At 38.4% G+C, this 19841-nt stretch overlaps 1 protein-coding gene across 5 annotated transcripts in view; it reads right to left on the bottom strand.

The window, feature by feature from the left end:
- The window catches only part of Irk1 (Inwardly rectifying potassium channel 1), a 30602-nt gene that overhangs the window by 7683 nt on the left and 3078 nt on the right, over positions 1 to 19841 (bottom strand). For 2 of the 5 annotated variants that reach the window (XM_089264878.1, XM_089264884.1), the window contains exon 2: positions 9785 to 10416. In XM_089264878.1, coding sequence (XP_089121004.1) covers positions 9785 to 10176 — 392 coding nt within the window. In that variant the 5' untranslated portion in view covers positions 10177 to 10416. Of the gene's footprint in view, positions 1 to 5147; positions 6477 to 9784; positions 10417 to 11123; positions 11344 to 11405; positions 12062 to 19841 lie in introns of those variants that run through there. The other 3 variants (XM_030382600.2, XM_089264880.1, XM_030382603.2) reach the window with 3 other exon arrangements.

Raw genomic sequence — 19841 nt, 5'->3', positions numbered from 1 at the left:
GGGAGACAACAAAATAGTTGCAGAACTGCGTTTATTTCCTATTTTTTTTTCGCGTTCAGATCTTTGTTTTTTATTGTTTCTTGTTCTAGTTTGTCATTGTTATAAAAATAAAACACAGACAATGCTTCTGCAGCAGGCGACGACGCGCCGTATAGCCCCAGCCCGAAGAGAAGTCATTAAAGTCATTTCTCAGCATTTTGCCAACACTTTTGAAAACACTCTTGAAAAACACTTTTGGCGTTTCGTTTTGTTATTGTTAATCAGAACTTAAGAGCCCTCAACACGGCGCAATATGGGATCCGTTCTATAAAGCGTACTTGATTAATTTCGGTGTTTTATGTTTTCTTTTTCAGTCTGAGGCGAACCGAGCGATCGAGCAACATTTTACCAACTGGCTGGCAAATTAAAACACATTGAAGGCGACTGCGAATGCGAATGCTATGCAAATACCAGAGCGAGTACCCACAGACATACCCATACCCATGCCCGTAGTCGTACTCGTACTTATACCCCCACACACAGACAGACAGATATTTACCACTAGATATCTCTTTCATTCTGGCCGCACTCGATCTACATACGTTCCACATTCTCAATACACTCGCAGCCACACACCTCAATACTCGCATAAACAGAAACCATTTCGCTTTACACATGTCCGATCGGTCGGTCGGTCGATAGGGCAAAGACTTATATATCTATATCTATATCTATATATATGTATATAAGGGGAGAGCTTTAGCTGTAGTGGACAGTTATCGAACATGCCATATACATGTAAGCCCACACCTGAGTCCATTAAGATATCGAGTTATACATATATGTACACATATTTTTATATATAGTACATCTCATACTCAAGGCAAGTTCATTAAAAATACACGAAGCTCATGTTTGGGTGTCGAGCGAGACTTCTTTTGCTTTTTAATCCCGAGAAACAAGATTTGTTTATATTATGCAAATGTTGCTTTAAGCTGATATTTTCAACTCAGCCAAATCGCAGTTTAAGAACTTCAGATCTGAGTTCTAAATTCTTCCAGCTTTACGAAATATATTTGATCAGCTGAAATCTCATTATGAACCAGAGTGTTTGGTTTTACAATTATACCACAAATGCTTAAGAATTAAGAACTTTAATCGTGCATGTGTTTTATGGACCATAGACTTTCCTACAATTATAAACATATTATTTTTATACACGAGTATATCTTCTATAGATGATATATATGCTTTTAGCATGTGGAAACGTTTTTGTCAAATTTATTTCGAAACGCAGAATGTATCCCATATATACAGATGCTGAAAGTTCGTGCATATAGAATATATATACATACAAATGTATATATAAAATATATGTAAATATTTGTATATCTGGTATTCCGCTTTTGCTCAAACCGGTTCACACCGCTCGCCGCCAAAAGATCGATTAAAAATAGATCCACAAGCACTGAACGTCCATAGATCCCATAGAGAAAGAAAAGCTAGTAGCTTCTATAATATTAAAAAAATTGCAATAAATAGTTTTCTCAAGTCCTTAAGATTGATTAGATCTGGCAATTCTTATCAATCAACTGATCGTCTGCACAAGCCAATGCTTGTCTCTATGTATCTAATCGCCCGTATGTATCACGAATCTAATAATTAACTGTGTAAATAAAACAGCTATTGGAAAGTACCCGAGTCTTATGAATACCTTCATGTGCTAACAGATCCATGAGTAATTTTACAGGGAAAATAAAACTTAACAACAAACGACGCAAACAATTGATACCCTTTACCATTCATACTAGGCAATCTCTGTAAGCTTCGTGACGCACCTGGTTTAAAATAATTTGTAGTCAAGCATTGATAGCGGTAAAAACAAAACAAACCAAAACCTTTGATTGTGACTAAGATACGGACGTCATTTATTTTTCCTGCTACGAAACATTCTTCGCAGTCATGCTTAGAGATATCAGAACTTGGCCTTGTAATCTATGCGCCACTGAGCAGAGCAGTTCAAAGAACTCTAGTTGAATTTGTCTTTGGATAAGTAAGATAAGTACTACCTACAGACATACATACAGGCAGACATATAGCATATCTGTCTGCGTAGCTCTAGTTCCCTAGAAATGTAATCTAAACAGGTTTGAATTAATGTATAATATGTAAGACACATCATGCGTGGCACATGTTGAAAAAAATGGCATTTCAAGTTGATTCCTTAACACGCAGACGTGAAAAGGTGATCAACATTTTACTTTGAAATGATCGTTAACAGATAATATATCATTTGCGTCATATTAGCATGTGCTCTTAAATGATTTATAGCCGTGAGATTCAATAATTATCATAGATCTTAATGAAGCAAATCAAGCGACTGCCAGATCAGATTATACATACATATATAGTGATATATAAGATCGTTAAGTAATGAAAGCTATGAAAGCATTGGATTTTATAGCATTTAAAATGATTTTCAATTTTCATACAGTTCGTTTAATATAACACTAATTAGGTTGTATTAAAAAAAGTTATATTACTAAAAATCTTTAAACATAATGAAAAATTTAAAACGCAGTTTGCGGTTTTAGATCTATGTCTCAAGTGATCTTATATATATATGTATATATAATATGCTATAAGTGATATTTCAATAAAAATACCAAATAATATGTTGAGTCAGTCAGTCGATTAGCAAATTTGATAAGGAATCAAACTCTCTATTATGTATATTTGAATTCAACGAATTTGATTAGTATTATTTTTGTTGTATTACTCAATGAGTTAAAAATAGATCGAAATATACTAAGACATACTTCCTGATATGTCTAGCAGCTTCGATCGAGATTAGTTTCGTTTCTATTCAAGTTTTATCTGTCAGAGTTCAGCTCAGTTCTGAAATTACTATCGCTAATCTCAACTTTTAGTCATGCCAAAAAAAAAAAAATTATAATCAAAAATAAAAATAGTTAATGAATGTGGCATATAATTAGCAAAGGTGTTTCGCCGCTGGAATTTGAACCCGACTTTGGTAAAATTCCATACATCTACAAATATGTGTATGTATGTATGTATTCATAATGCCCATCGAAAAAACTGGAAAATGCCAACAAAGACCCTTTCAGGCATTGCAATAACTTCGATGTATGCATATTTAATTAACAGGCCCGCAAATTCGCTGAAATCATTATTGAACTTTCCACATTAACGTGAATGTCTCAACTAAAAGACTTAAGCAAATATTAAAAGTATATCCATAAATATCTCCGTATGTCTATATTTATGTATCTGTATCTGAATCTGTGTCTGTATTTACATTCGGTGGACTGGCATGCTCAATAAGCGTGTCGCGGCATCTTTTTATGAATCACAGTGGGGCCCAGACTCAGCTCCATTACTCCGCTCAAGTGCTAATAACGGGAGGAAGACATTCGTGGCTTTATCAACATGATTTGCCCATGGCCAACTTTGCTTTTTCTGTTCCTATTTTGCTTTTGCCATTATCTGCTTTAGCCACTTGTCACACAGTCTGGCTTGTAAATAATACGGAAAAGTACACAGCCGCACAATAAGCCGGGCAAACACTAATGGATATAATAACTACAAATATACATACACACATATATACATACATATGTATATATGTACATAAAAAAAACTTTTTTTTTATATGTATGTATTTAGGCATGTGACAAAGCTGCGACTCGTCAGCTGGTTGAAACAGTTAAGTGAGCATCTAAAATTATTGTCAACATGTGCCGCTTGTTAGGCTAATGACTGCACGCTTTCTACATCTTGAGGCGGGGTACAGTCTGCGCAAAGTAGTACAGCTGCCCAAATTGAATAAATATCGGTTGAATATGGCGATATTCCGACTTCGACGTGCCATAAACTATTCAGCTGAAAGTACTATATACGAAGTGAAAAGGAAACATTAAAAAAACGTGTATTTCATTGTCATTGATGCCTCTTTGGCGAGGCACAAAGACGTGCACTGAGTAGGCAGGAAACAGGTACAGTCCGCTCAAAACGCTGCATACTTAACGAAACTTTTATGGATTTTAGGCATATACTTTGAATACAGTCAATTACTTTTCAAGACTTGACTTATATTCACATATTCGCCTTGAACTAAATTCGCGGATTTTAATACAAGCCCCGTTATCTATCAGACATTCAAACATATCGCCTGCCAACAATTTCTATTTGTTTATACAATATATTTAGACAGCAATTTGAAAGAACCATAGCCTTAGATATGATGTTGTGTACACAAATAAGTGTGCGACACCGGGAAATACTCTAAAGCCATTCGATTTGCGGCTCATTAATTTTGGTAGCAACGCAAGCAAGCGCCAGGCATTGCTACCGGCCTCTAATTTATTTATAAAGGTAAATGCCGGCATTTAAATTCCGTCAACGGCATAAAAAGCGTCCCCTGCCGGCAACGCTACTGTGCTGCCCCGCTTACCAGGCAACACTGTTTGCTGTTCGGTGCGTGCTGCCCCGAGCCAGAGGCCAGACAGTAGAAGAGAGCGAGCGAGTTGTTGTGGGTGTAGGCAGCATAACAATGGCAGAAAGAGGACAGAGAGAGAGAGAGAGAGAGATAGAGTGAGGAATGCCTGGAGTACAGTGTGCTAAGTGACCGGCGCAGGCAGCAAAGAATGCATGCGTCTATTATGGCGGCCACTCTTCGAAACATACAGCAAGCAGATGCTGTAGTATAAGAGTGAGACGCTGCTCATAATATGTATGTATATGCAGTTGCCATGCAGTGCTTTGGCCTGGGCACGTTCTCATGCTTTGCAGTCGGCACTGAAACATATTATAAAACATAGATGATGATGTTGTTGTTGTTGTTGTTTTGTTTTTGTTTTGATTTTGGCAGCTGTTGCGCGCTGTACTGTATAATGTATACTGTATACTGTACACTCTGTACACTGTGCACTGCTGTCAAGAGTCGAGTTCATTGCAAGTGAAACAAGTTTGTTGCTTAAGGAGCGGCATTGGACACAGGCCTCAAACGAATGTGTTGCAAAACAAAACAATGCACTTGAAATGCTGCAGCACTACTTAAAATTAATTGCTCTTGATAAACACAATCGTTTAACAAACAGCTTAACTGCTTTCAGATATATTTTAATGCGTTTGTGTGTGTGACTTACTCGTACATAGCATCGACCAGATCGCGCTCCCAGGTCATCAGACGCTTCATGTTGCCCGAAAGGAAATGCGTGCAAAATATTAAGATGCTTTAAATTCAATGCACACGCGTGCGTTATACAACACAAACTGTTGCTAAGTCTTTGTGTGTGTGTGTGAGTTGAGTTTTGTATATGTATTTTAGTTTTGTGTCTTTTTTGCGCTATTTTTTGTTGTTTTGTGTGTTTGGTTTTGAGGTCGGCGAAAACGCGGCGACAACACGCGGCGTCGCTGACGCGGCTGCGACTAAAATGTAACGGACGGGCTGCAAAGGCAGCAGCAGCAGTAGCGCGGCGACAGCAAACAAACAGAAAGAGGAATATGTTCGTATCTAAACGTATAGTTGTATAAGTATATAAGTGTGCGTATGCCTATGTGTGTGACGAGTGACAGCTCCTCCTCGGTCGAACGGCTAGCAAAAATAAAAAGCTCTCGGCGCTCCTGTTACAACCTTGACAGCCACAGCAGTTCAGCAAATGTATTACAATTATTATAATTGATATTTGTATTTTGAAACAAAAAGATTCGAGCACTTTTTTTTATTTTTATTTAATTGTGTGGTTGTTGTTTTTTTATTTTTTTTTATTTAATAATACTGGTAAGCGACGGATGACGTTATCGCTGAAGCTGGATACTGTGGGCTCTGGGCAGCGATGTATTAAAATTGCCAGCCTTTTGATGCTTTTGTTGTTGTTATTATTATTCGGTTGATGTTGGTGTTGTTGTTATTGCTTGGCAACTCTCTGAAAAAGCACACACAAATCGAATACTACTATTTTCGCTCTTTCAGAAATGCGTTCTTTTTGTGGTTGGAAAGGCGAATATGGTTTTTATTTTGAAATAAACAAAAGTGCGCATTATTCACACAGCGTCTGCTCCGGCCGACAGAGCGTAATAATTTACGTTTGAATTGAAGCGGGCGAAACGAAGTGTATTTGTATTTTAAGCGGTAACAGTTATTGTTATTTCGTATTCAGTTTACAGTTCATCCGTTTGTAATTACTTAAGCGGCGTCTCATTTACAACTGACGTTGCATGTAAAATGCGTTTAAATAACTTCACAGCAGCGACGCCGTCGCCGTTGATCGTGCAACGAACTGAGAGCGAGAGAGCACACGGCCGTGTAGAAGAGATGCTGTTGCTGAGAAACAGAGAGAGTAAGATGGCGAGCGCGCTTGACTGAGCGAATGCGCGCGAAAACAGAAGCAGCGTCGTCGTCGTCGTCGTTGACGCTGAATTATAGCGCAGGTGTATTACTTTCTGCGAAGACAGCTGAAGTCAAACTGAAACGCTCAGTCGACAGCGTTGTTGCTTTTTATTTCAACTCACAGTATCAAGCCGATAGCAGCTGACGCCGCGTTGCTGCCGATAGAGCAGCGGCCACAGCCGCAGCAGCAACCACTACTAAGCACAAGAGCAGCAACAGCAACAATAATATCAGAAGACGCAAAATCAAAATGAAATACAACAGCTGATAACCAATGTGTTTTTGTTTCTTTTTCGCATGTTAGTATAGGCTTCACAAATAGCAACAGCAACAACAACATCAACAACAACATTGAAATGAAAACACAAACACAAAGGCAGAGAAAAAAAAAAAGCAAAACGCCGGCACGTTGCGCCATGCGACAAACGCAAACAAATCAAATTAACTGTAAATTTTCGGCGGCTTTGCGAAAAGATTTATATACATACACAGTGTTATTCTTGGCGCTTAAATCACGACAATTAACGCGGCAGCAGGCGACGCCGACGGCGACAGCGACGTCGACGACGGCGTTGGCTGTGCCATAAAGCTGGCTTACGTCGCGTATACGTAATATGCAAGCATGTAAATATGCAAAGTGCATGAAAAATGTGAAAAGCTGCGACGTCTGTTAACGGTCGCAGTTGCAATAATGCGCATTGTTATTGTTATTGTTGATGCTATTGTTGTTGTGGTTGTTTTTATTGCAACACGAGCTTAAGCCATCGCAATTAACTGCAATATTTAGTCAGCTGTGTGGGCGTGGCCGGCGGGCGGAACAGACGCTGTTCAACATTATCGCCAATTAGGAGTTGTGCCAGCATTAAACTTTGTTTAATTAAATGCAATCTGCACTCAGCGACACTCGACTTTTGGAAATCCTACACACGTATGAATGTATGTTTGTCTATCTGTCCAGAGATAAGAGTTTCAATGCGTCAAAAGTTTGTTGGGAAATTTATATAGGTCTCTCATCATTTTTAATTTGCAGCTATCAGCAATGAAAACAAAGCAAAAACAAAAACCAAGCAAATACAAAATGTGAAGAATAAATACTCTACCATGCTTTGCACACAGTCAGCTGACCTTAGAGTATAGTACAAAGTTTTGTAATCACATGATATGCGCATCGATATCAACTGCTAGAATAGCTGATTACATAAACAATGTCCATAAAATAGTTTAAATGAGTGCACTTTACAGCACTCTATGTTAGATTAACATTTGATTAACATCAGCTTACAATGTTGATGAAATGAATGCTAACATATTGCAAATTTGCAAAACATTCTTGCAAAACACTCAAATATATTATATACTTATAAATCAAACCTTTTTATCTTGGGTAAATTCTCAGAATTGTACAGCATTAAGCGAAATAAATAAGATATATTAGCAAACATATATTTATATATGTATGACTCAATGGCAACATTTTCGACTGTACAGAATTTTCAGTAGAATTCTTTGTGCAGCTTCAATTCTCGGGCGATAGAAATATACATATATGCGAGACAATGGATGAAAAACCAGTTTATCAACAAAAGATCGTTAATAATTTACTCCAACATTTGGCAAGCAAGCACAGACAGAGAAATCAGCGCAGGGAATTGATAGAAATTTAGAAAATTAATCATACGACTCGTTTGTCAATAAAGAAAGCAATCAATGGGGCCAAACACCAGACTGGTCTATGCCTACACAGAAAAATATAAAATCATCCAATTGTTGTTGCTGTTCTTGGTCAAAACAGCGATCTGCTTAAGTTGTTGTCTATATATAGACCCTGAGCGATTTGCATTCGCCTCATCGAAACATCGAAACTCTCGTCTGCTGTCCCAGCAACAGCTGAGGAAATCCCCCTGGCAAATGGCCAATTGAGACGAACGATTTGTTGAACACGTTTGTTAATTGGTCGAACTCAGCTCTCGTGCGAGCAAATAATAATAATTAATTAATTGATTATGCGCATTACAATTCTCGTTCTCTTAATTGAACTGCGCCAAAACATTCACACACTTTTACGCAGCACTCAAACCAAGCCCAGCCACAGGTGACTGTTAGTTACCTGTACTAAGCTGACATCTCAGCTGAAATATTGAGAGGAAAAACAAAAACAAAAGCAAACTGTTGCCTGAGTAATGTCAGGGGCATCTGTCTACATTTGCACAGCAGGCACTGTAGAGCCCGGCACTCGGGCACTATTCTATGCCACATCTAACCCAAATTACTTATGTGCTCAGGCAGTAGACGGAAATCATATTTAATTGTCCACCCACCGACAGCCTTAAATCAAAATAATTTAATTTTGTCATTCATCCAATCAACGGAAAGTTTATCTCAGTTTTGTTCGTTTTGCGCTCGCGTGTCACTTGGCATTGCTCAACAAAAGGGGGAGTGTGCGGGAAGACGATCTAAAGAGTGGGACTTGAGGCCCCCGTTTACTTTATCGCACACATTGTATTATACAGTCTATGTGCATATCGTATTTGTAGCTCAAGCGTAATTTGTGTATCCAAGCTGATCAAATGTCCTATCAATAAGTCCAGTCAACAGGTGTGCTATATGTATATCGGTATATGTATGTATGTGTGTGTGTGTGTGTGTGTCTGTTTCTGTGTACATTCCTGTGAAATGCCTTACGAATGACAAAAGTTCAATATCTAGCATATTGTCAAACAAGATTTCTCGCAGATCTTTGGCACAGAGCCCTGGCCCAATTGCGTGCGCACATGACGTATGCGCAATATTTGCAGAAATCATAAATGCTGCACAGCCATGACATACCCTGTATTTGGTCGACAATTGAAGCGCTTGATCAGAAAAGTATGCTATATTAATGCAGCATTATCAAATGCAATATCAGCAATTTCGCGCAATAGTTGATAACATTTTCTTTTTTTCGATATTTAAACACATTAATTTTACTTTTGCGCAGTTGTCTGGATTTTGAGATTCTTGTAAAATTAAACAATAAATTGTAATACCGGTTTTCGTATGACTCGACTTAAAGCCGGCTCGAGTTCTTGCTCCAGCGTCTGTAGGGCAGCTAAATTTAGTTGTTATTTCATAAACTTTTATTTGGGAACAAATTTAAATATTAAATTTGTATTCAAATTTGACAGACTCAAAACAGTATAATACAGTAAAGTTTAAGAATGTGAGCCAAATTTATATGTGTTACTAGGCTATATTTAAAAATGAAATACCTCAGCTTCTACTACAGTTAATTGGACTTTAAGTTTGCTCAAAGTGAGCATCGCATAACTGTGTAATTATAGGTCTATATACTATATCAGTATATATAGAAATAATTATGTATGCATACATCTGTATATAGCTTTGCTCACTTACCTATTTAGTGCTCCTGGCGACTCGCTGACCGCCTTGATCGATCGCCTGATTTGCTTGTGAAATGAGCCGAGGAACGACTCCTTGCGAGTGAGCAGAGTTCCGCTGCCGCTCGACTCGCCGCCGGCGCTGTTGATGCCCGACCCATAGGTGGCGCTGCGATTGTAAGCCTGCTCGATGTTGGCACCGGAGTCGGCAACGGGATCAGCGCTGGCGCTCGCTGGCAGCGCATTAATGCTGAGCTGCTCCACATGGAGTGCGGCTGTCTGTTTGCCATCCTTGATGTTGCTGGACTTGATGAGGACAGGTGCCTTGCTGTTGTCCTCGCTGAGCAGCTTCGTCCAGGCACTTTCGCCGGCTACCTCCGTCTTATCCATAATCATTCTATTTGGCATTGACTACTTACGTCTAGCAGTTAGTATATGTATGTATGTATATGTGATAGGATCCTGCTCTATTTTGGTCACTTGCTTTGGTGAGTGCTGCTGGTTGGGTGTGTGCGAGTGCGTAAGTGTGTGTGGGAGTCGGTGTGTGTGGTATTCGTTATAACGGGAAGCTGTGCGCGTGGCTGGGCACACTTTTCGTCTTCACATCGAGCATTTGGGAGTGGAACATCGAGACGCTTTTGCTGAGTTCTGCAAACCAAATGAAACCAGTTGATGAATTTCGGTATGTTGATTGCTTTCGATTTTAATTCTCATTTGGTCACGATTAACAAATAGGCTAATCAATTTAATAAACAGACGAACTTGTTGTTGCATTTAACATTTCACATCAAATTAAATTTTTTTGTATTTTCATGAGGTTGTTAATTTTATAATTAGCCCTGTTTTTTTTATCGCTTTATGAGCAGGTTCTTTCTTTCGTTCCTCTTTTTTATAACTTAGCGCTCATCCACCCTGAGCTGAATAAAATTTTATATGAGCTAAAATCCTGTCAAAGAACTCAAAATGAAACTATCAAAATGCCAGAGAATAAATATATCTTAATGTAGCACATATGTAAATTGTTTACATGATTTAGCTGATTTGATTAGTTTCATGCTGTTCACAGCTGCTGTCTATATACAAAGTCTCGATGTGTTCATTTCATTCATGAATTTTAGCCAATTTTTCAAAACACTTTCGGGCGCGTTTTCATTTAAGAGATTTGAATCCTGTTTATATTGAACGATGTCATGTTTGCTGCTGTTGTCTTTAATAATATTTATAAATATTAAAATTTTATACTGCATAAAATGATATTTGCAATTTTTCGGAAATATCGTGGACTATATAAGGCAAATAGATTTATATGTATTATATGTATATATACATATTTTTTTTATTTCACGCTCGCTTACTTTTTTCAGCTCGTTATAGAGAGAAATAAAACAGCTTTTGTATAACTAACGATTTCACTTCGAAACGTGCGAAAATCACAAAACAATTTGAGTGCTTAATTATGCTGCCGTTGCTGTGCTTTAATTAAATAATTCGTATAATTTCTATTATTATTATTATTTTTAGCACACTCTGGCCGCGCACTGAAGAACCGTTAAATGAGCGATGCGCGCGATTGAGTTCCAAAAAAAAGCAAAATATTCGACTCAGTCTAGAAGAATGTTGGAACAAAAATGACTTACGAGGAGCAACACGAGACGAAGACTGCGAGCGTTCGGATTGACTGTGTGTGCGTGGCGCTATGCGTCTCTGAGTTTTTTTTGTGTTTGTGTGAGTGGCTGTAGCTGTCGCTTTTGTTGTTGCTGTCGCTGTCGTTGTGTTTGCGAATAAGGCCAAAGTGGACGCTGAACACGCACGCGCTTTGGTCACACTGCCAGTAACTGGGGCCAGAGGCGCTTTTGCTCTGTATGTTTTGGCTTTGCTTCTTGCCTCCGCAGCGTATGAGCAGCGTTTGCAAATTAACTTGGCGCTCGAGTGCGCGATGCCAGTTTTATTATCCAAAAGTGAGCAGCAGCAGCAGCAGCAGCCGCAGCAGCGCCAGCAGCAACAACAATCACGACCGGTAACGGTAGCGTCATCTAGCACACACTTTTATCGAGTTGGCAAACGAGGCGTCTGCGTCGGCGTCGGCAAAGGCAACGGTGTCGCCGTGGTCTCGGCTGAGGCTTCGGCTTTTGTTTCGGTTTTTCAAGCATTGCGCGTGTTTGTTTGTGTGTTTTTGTTGTTTTACTTTTGTTGTTTTGTTTTCGTTCGTATTCTTTTGTTTTTGTTGTGCTCGAGCGCTTTTCAGCATGCCAAATCCAAATCTGTCAGAACGCCGCAATCGTCGCTGCGCGACTGACAGTCTCGATGCGTCAATAGCCGACAGTAATGTTCATCAGATTGACGCTGAGATAAAAAGCTCTCGGGCGGCAGCGATTGCTCTTGCTCTGGTCAAAAAGCTTCGGCTGCCAGGCGTAACTCCTTTGTCTCGCACGCCGCGCAAAGTATGCAACGAATATTTAACTAAAGACAACAACAACTACAACAATGACAACAACAATTTGCACATGTCGTGCAGTGTGCAAAAGATTTCTTGGGCAGCCATCATGAGACCTGACAGAAAAATAACCCTAGAGAATCAATCAAAACGTCAACGCCATAAATTGATCAAACTTCGCCAAAACAATGACAATAATATTTATTGATGCAGCGTTGTAAGTTGATAGCAGCTGGACACCTTATGACATCTACACACATCAAACAAATAGACAAGAAGCTTAAAAGCTGCCCATAAATTTGTCAAACAGTCTGACAGAAATTACTCATTCTCCTCCTCTGTCTCTTCCCCATCTCTGTTTGGCTCTGTTTCTGTACGAAAGCTTTTACAAACATCGAGCGTGAAGTTCACTTTACACGTTTTTTCTCTTTGTTACTACCTGCACGTTTTTTTTTTTACAATAAACACAAATAGGGTATATTACGTATGTGCATAGGTTCAATTTAATAAAACCAAATTATTAAGCAGCCGTTAGACATTTGCTACACTGCAGTATAATATAAGAGCCATAATGTAATATAAGACATCAAAATTATATTAACATAGCTAAGGTACTTCATTACATTTTATGCCATGCTCATTCAGCTGTTAGTTGTATAACAGAAATCTTGAGACAAGCACTCATGGCTGTTAACATTTATACATATGTCCAAATTACATTTAGCTTATATTCTGTTAAACTATGAAACGAGCTCTTCTACGAATATTTACTGGGTATTGTGATATCGATGCCTATTTCAAATGGTTTTTTGTATGTGTTTTGTTCTCACTTATTGCCCAGCGCTTTGGTAATTGCTTCCTCGGAATATGCAATGCAAACACAATTAGTGCAAAGTGCAAGGTGTCACATGTTTTGTATACAAGCAGCTCAACAAAGGTGAACTCAACAACAAATAGCAATAGCAATAACAATAACAATGGCAGCAATAACTGAAGCGACTGTGATTCATTTCATATTCGCGTCTTTACATTAACGAACGTACTAATAAAACAAAATGCTATGCAAAGTGGCTGAGATATGTGTGTAACAGCGATTACATTCATTGGAATACATTGCATTTGATTACCCGACCACACTCAACATGGAGAGACATTGTTAGAACTTGTTTTCAAATATCAACAACTAAACGAATCGCGAAAGATCTCATTCAAGATTCATGATTGGGTGTTAACATTTCCTATAATACCTCTATTTTTATACATATGTTTCGAACTAGATAAAATCAATCATTGAATTCCACACATATTTCAGTTTTCATTGACATTATGTTCCCACAATAAATTTAAGTGCATTCGAACCTAATCGAATATTCTAAGATGCAATCTGCGGATGACGTCAATCGATGATTATTCAGTTATGCTTGTATATTTGTAATATAAATATGTATTGTATATATATATTTGTGTATATATATCGAGAAAAGGCCTATTTTATTATTATTTATTATGTAATATTATTGAAATAATGATAATAATATTAATAATAATATAATAATATTTCGCTGTTCCTCTTCAATTCCATTCCTATATACATATATATCTCGTCTATATACGCTTTAGTCACTCATAAGCTATTTTCATTTCCATTTTTGTTTTCCCTGTTCAGATGAAAAACTAATATTTATTCAAGTGCTGGCACGTTAGTGTTTTTCCTTAGATAATTGCTATTGAATGCGCATGCATTCTCGCTAATTGTTAAATAATAATAATGTTCGTAACGCTTACCCAAAATCGTGGGTGGGCGTGTATTACATGCCTTGCCAATTAAATTTAAATAAGCCTACTTAAGTTGGCAACAAGTCGCATAGCAAGGCTCAAGTTGAATGGCAAAGCTGAAACAAGCTCGAGCGATGGAGTCAAGTGTGCCAGACTAGTAAATACCGCGTAACTGATACTTAGTTATAAACATTATTCAATTTGAAATCGACTTAAATTGGCAAAAGTTAATTCAAAATTGTAAAATAAAACTATATTTATGTGTACATACATACATATATATTTTTATTATACATATCATTTGCTCTACCGCCTTTCATATATAATTTTCTACAGGGTATTGAAATGCGTTTGATTTAAATGACTATTCATATGTGGAAATCTGTAGCCAAAGAGACGCTAGTGTTATGTATGTGCACTTGAATTGGTTTTCAAAGGAAAATTCGAATGGAAATGCTTATCATAATCCGACGTATGTAGATATTCCAAAAATATCTCAAAGCAAAGCTCACGTGGTGAAGTGAGTGCGTATATATATGCACGTGATAAAGCTTAAGCGTACGTAACAAGGCACGCCCACACACACATATATATACACAGTCCCGCATTTGTCAAACTTTCTTTCTGGGAGCATTGAGTGAAACGCTGCTGCTTGACCTACTTCCACTTGGAGTCTTGAGCAATTTGAAGCAGATGCTTATTTTTAGCAGCGACTGCAAGTGCTGGACAGGTCCTTGGACAAATGAATGAAATAAATTGCAGTCGTAGCATGCAACAGGCAACAGGCAGCAGGCCAAAGGCGGGAGGCGGGAGGCAAAGCCAACTCGACTCCGGTTGTAACTCACGTCGTTGTCAGGCTGCCTGGTTACGTGCCTCGCATTGTGAGCGCTGTATCAAACGAGATTTGCAGCCACCTTTGGTGGTGACGTCTTTGACCTGACCTCTGCTGATTGTATGGTTATTGAACCCATCTGAATGCCACCTTACCACACTTAACTGGGGCAATTCATTTGCATGCCAGGTGCCAGCCCCTAAACACCCAAAGGACGCCAAACAAGCGCGATGAAGCCGTTAATGGCGAGAATAAATAGAATAGCAGGCGATTGGCTCTGTGCATAAAAAGTGGCTAAAGTCCTGATGGTACTTATAAATAAACCTGCAATGCAGACGTCCTTCAGGTGGGGGGCGGTCTATGAAAATCCGATGACGTGAACAATCATTTGAGATTAAATAGCTCATAGAGCATATAAACTAAAGAACTTCTTAGAGTTAGTCTTACATATATAATGTAATATGATATGATATAATTTAGCAAAGATTTATTCATCTTTGAACTTCATTTTATTGGAACTCTGACAAACATGATGTACATAGGAAATCGCATTGCTGGCTTGCTAACATAAACTATACAGAAAAGGAAATTGAAAATTTAATACATTGAAAAGGTTTGGCAGGACTCTGGAATTTTTTTTTTTGTGTTTTAGAAATTGACTTTTACTGATCTGAGATTATTCTTTTTATAGTTTCTTGCGTTTACAGCGCTCCGCATGCAGCAGGTTCAGCAACTTGTTCGGCTCGTAGTAGAATGGATTTTGCTCGACACTCAGTTCGGGATGATATTGGATAACCGGAACGACTTCAGCTACCGGTGGTGCAGCTAATGTTGGCGTTATGTTGATAGTGTTGGACGAATCTCCATTCTCTGCAACCGGAATTTGCAGTCTCCGGCGCCTGTTGGGCGGCTCCGCTTCGTAGGGCGGGGCACGTTGATGGGAACGCTTCCTTCTCGCTATTTTGCGTGGCATGTCGATGCGGCAATTCGAAATTTAACTAATTCTGTTTCAGTTTCGGGTGTCTCATAAACAGGGGCCAAAAATATGGATTAGCTTCGAAACTCAGTCTATGTTCAACTAATGTTTTCATTCGATTTTGTGTTTATATTACTATGAGTAAAGTTACTAAGCTAACTAGATTTGTTCCAGACCGATAGTAATCGACCAACCAATTCACAAGTAATATCGAAAACTCCCTTTTTATGAGCATATTGTAGAAACGATACCCATACTTACTGTCAATCGATAATTATAGATTTTTGCATACTTGCTTGAGCTTGATTAAACAAAACAGTTTCATGACCAATTATTTTAACTATCAAGTCTTCCATGTAAAGCTTCCAGTTTTCTATACAGATACAATCAGTTCTAATGAATTCATTAGGAGATCTTAAGTGTGAATAGCATTTCATAAATCAAACGCTAGTTTATGCTGTCAAGAAACTGAATCATTCCAGAATTGTCACCTGAGTAATTTTGTTGAAAATCCAGGGTATTCCTCTATGTCAACCGAGAGAAGCTGGCAAATCTGCTCATAAATTCAAACTCGTGCCCGTCAACTGGGCTAAGTTCAGTATTCCATATCTATATCATACTTTGTCGTCCCGTGACATTTGTTGACTTGATGTGTGTGTCTCTGTGTGTGTGTGTGTGTGTGTCTATGTGACTTATAAATTTCAGTAGCAGCTGCAGTCAAAATTTACTGCTCTGACAGTTATCTAGGTTTCATTTGGAGCCAACTGTACCTGGCAGGAAAGTCGGTTACTTATCTTCTCCTGATACTTCATGATTTTCTGTTTACCCAAAGACCAGCTGATTAGACAGTAAAACATTGCAAAAAAAAAAAAAAAAACCGTTTCTATATAAATATAAATATATATTTAGATTAATGCTTGTCTTGAATCTGCATATAAATTTGAGTGTGTGACTAACTAGATACGCTGTACACAGCTGACAGTTGCTACTAGATATATTTGTAGAATCTCTTATAGATACGTATATATTGTATATGTATATTAGCTTTGCCATTTTCTTGTTGTATATGCTTCTGCCTTTTGAGTTTCATTATTTTTGATTCTTGAAATATGTTAACATAGGAAATGCTGGCGTTTACCTCATGTAGTGCGTATACCTATTAAATTTTACAAATATATAGGTTGGGTATTTTACACATAAAGTCCAATCAACTTTAAGGCTTAAATTTATATAATGCTTGATTAGAATTAGGCATTTATAATCCATAATATTATATGAATTATATGAAGCAATAAATCTCTAAAGTTTCCCACCTGATCCCATAAACATATACACCCACGTCTCCACTCATGTGTATCTACAGGGTATTTGTAATGTGTGTTGACAGCGCGTGCCGTCCAGACTAGACACTACCTATCGGGGATAAGTTTAGCAAATACATGTATGTGTATAAGGCCCGCTTGTTATATTAGAATGTAAACTATCTTTGCTGATCTGTGGGCAACGCAAATGTTTAGCTCGGACAAACTGTTGCAATGCGAGAGCAAATTCGTCCCAGCAGATGCTGAATAGTTGGATCCGGCAGCTACTACTGCGGCATACGGTTGACCTCGCCGTTGTCTGACATGATGTCCAGCAGGCATCCATCCATCATCTGTGTACAGAGCGAACATTTGTGCGTCTGTTGACCGCCTGATGATGGTCAATTGGCAACAAAGCATTTATTTTGGTAGCAATTGCGTTTTAACGCCTCATTACGACAGCATCCAACTGTGCGCGCGGGGGTCACGCGTTGGGGTCAACATTTGTCAAGCTCTCGCTATTGCCCGGTTCAAAGTTGAGCGTATTCAATAAACTTGTTCTAATCCTGACCTGCCTCAATAAGCGATTTTTTTCAGCTGGAGCCGAAACGGCGTGCGTTCAACTTGAGTCAAACGGTCAATGAAATGTAGCAAGTGCCTGGACTCGCATTCCATGCAATAGGTGTGAGAAGCTTGACTGGCGAATACCCTGTGAATAGCTGTAGCTTACAGCAATTTAATAGATACCCTAAGACTCGGATTTCCTCATTCTTTTTCTTAGATTCTAAAACACTCATCAATCTCAGATTCTCTGACTGTTGTATCTTATTCTCAAATTCTATAATTTTTCTCAAACTCTTATTATCTATTCTCTAATTCTCATTCTCTTATAATCTGTCATGCTCAGTTTCTCAGTTCTTCCATTAGGTCTTGCTTTAATATTCAATATTCGCTAATCTTCTCCTATAATTTCTTGTGTCTGATTTCTTGTGTCTTTAGTTCTCAAATACCCATTCACGCTCTAATTCATCCATTATCTCTTTCTCTGTTTATCATCTTCTTCTGCATTCCACTCTCTACAGGGTATGTCTTTTTCTAATATCTTCTCCTATAATTAACTTTCTGATTACTTTTGTCTCCGATTCCCAAATACCCCCATTCTCGTTGTAATATATCTCTTTTTCAAATTTTCGTGTCCGCTGCTTATCTTCTTCTGAATTTCACTCTCTGCAGGGTATTTCCGCGTCAGCACTCAGCATTCACATGTGTCGGTGTTGAAATTTATGTATTTATTCAATATATTTATGTTTTTATGTATCGCATTTTAATGGAAAGTCGTATAAATTTTATATCAGTTACTGAAGCCTTTCAGACAGCTCGTGTAACTGCAGTTGAATCGAATTTGAAAAGGTTGCTCGACAGCTTTTTGCCCTGGCCAAGCGAACAAAAACTTTTCCCCCGTGAAATATTCCCATGCAGCTGCAAATGGGATTTGAATGGAGTGGAGAGCGATGGGAAACAAGGTCAAGTTCACGTTAAACACACTCGACAGTTGTGTTAACAACTTTGCAGTTGGTCAACAATTTGATGGCACTGCACAATGCACGCGCTGTACTCCTGCTCCCCTCTCCTGCCGCTTCTCCTGACCCACCTACGGTTTCCCGTCTCGATTGCACTTGCCCATGTTGGCACTCGAAAACCTAATAAAAAACTTGCTCAACTTGCAGTGACAGTCGACACGGACCCAAGGTCAAGCCGCAAGTGCCACAAAGGAGAAATTGCCACAAGGTCGCGCAGAGTGGGGCAGCTGCCAGCTGGCGAAATGAAATCGAACTGTGCCCGCAACCAATTACCATAATGACGGCCATAGCCAATCGACGCCAGGGAGCTGCGCCCTAGAACAGAAGCTAATGATATGCAAATGGCTCCATAAACAAATGAAGATTAGATTAAAAGCTGATGTCACATGATGTGCTTAAGAGTTGATATACTCTGTAGCTAAACATTAATAATAATAGTAAGTGTGAAGCTATGTCAGGTCCTAGCTATATATATATTCATAATCAGTCTCAGTTGACTTTCCAACTGTGTAATCTATAAATATATGACCTCAAGATCATTTTCATATATCGGAAATACGATCTAGCAAGCAGTCAGCGCTATGATTAAAGAGCTTAAAATGTTTATTAAATATGAGAGGCAGTCTTCGCCTATGAATCACGTTTGGTATATCTGAGATACGAATGTCAGTTTAATGAGCAATCAGAGATCCACTTTGTCAGCTTGTCAGAGATGAGCCAAAAACAAACAAAGAATAAATAGTCAGAGTGTGGCCGCACCGACTGCCCAATACTCGTTCACAGTGCTAGAGTAACGAAATATACCTTAAAGAGCTGGAAATTCTGAGTTGTCCCTCTATAGAGTTACCTTCATGTAATAATTTAATTATATAATAATTATTACTGATAAATAATTGTTGGCTTAGCCATAGAACAGATTAGCAGTTAAAGTATGACAATGCGAATTTCAACCTAAGGATTTACTAGGTGTTGTAGTACTCTTATCAGTCTATAGACGCTCTCAGCAGCAACTGTTACTATCATTGTAGTTGCTAAGCTGTAAGATTGTAAAAGTTTTACAGGTGCTAGGATAAGAATTTATGAGCATATATAGAGAAGTCTTATATATGATATAGAAATCTGACATACAGAAGTATATAGTGCAGAAGTATATATGTATATACAGAAGTATATA

Source organism: Drosophila navojoa, chromosome 2, assembly GCF_054131105.1.
Source record: "Drosophila navojoa isolate 15081-1374.11 chromosome 2, UAZ_NAV_1.0, whole genome shotgun sequence".
NCBI classification, from domain to species: Eukaryota; Metazoa; Arthropoda; class Insecta; order Diptera; family Drosophilidae; genus Drosophila; species Drosophila navojoa.
This window is presented reverse-complemented; position numbering and strand designations above follow the sequence as displayed.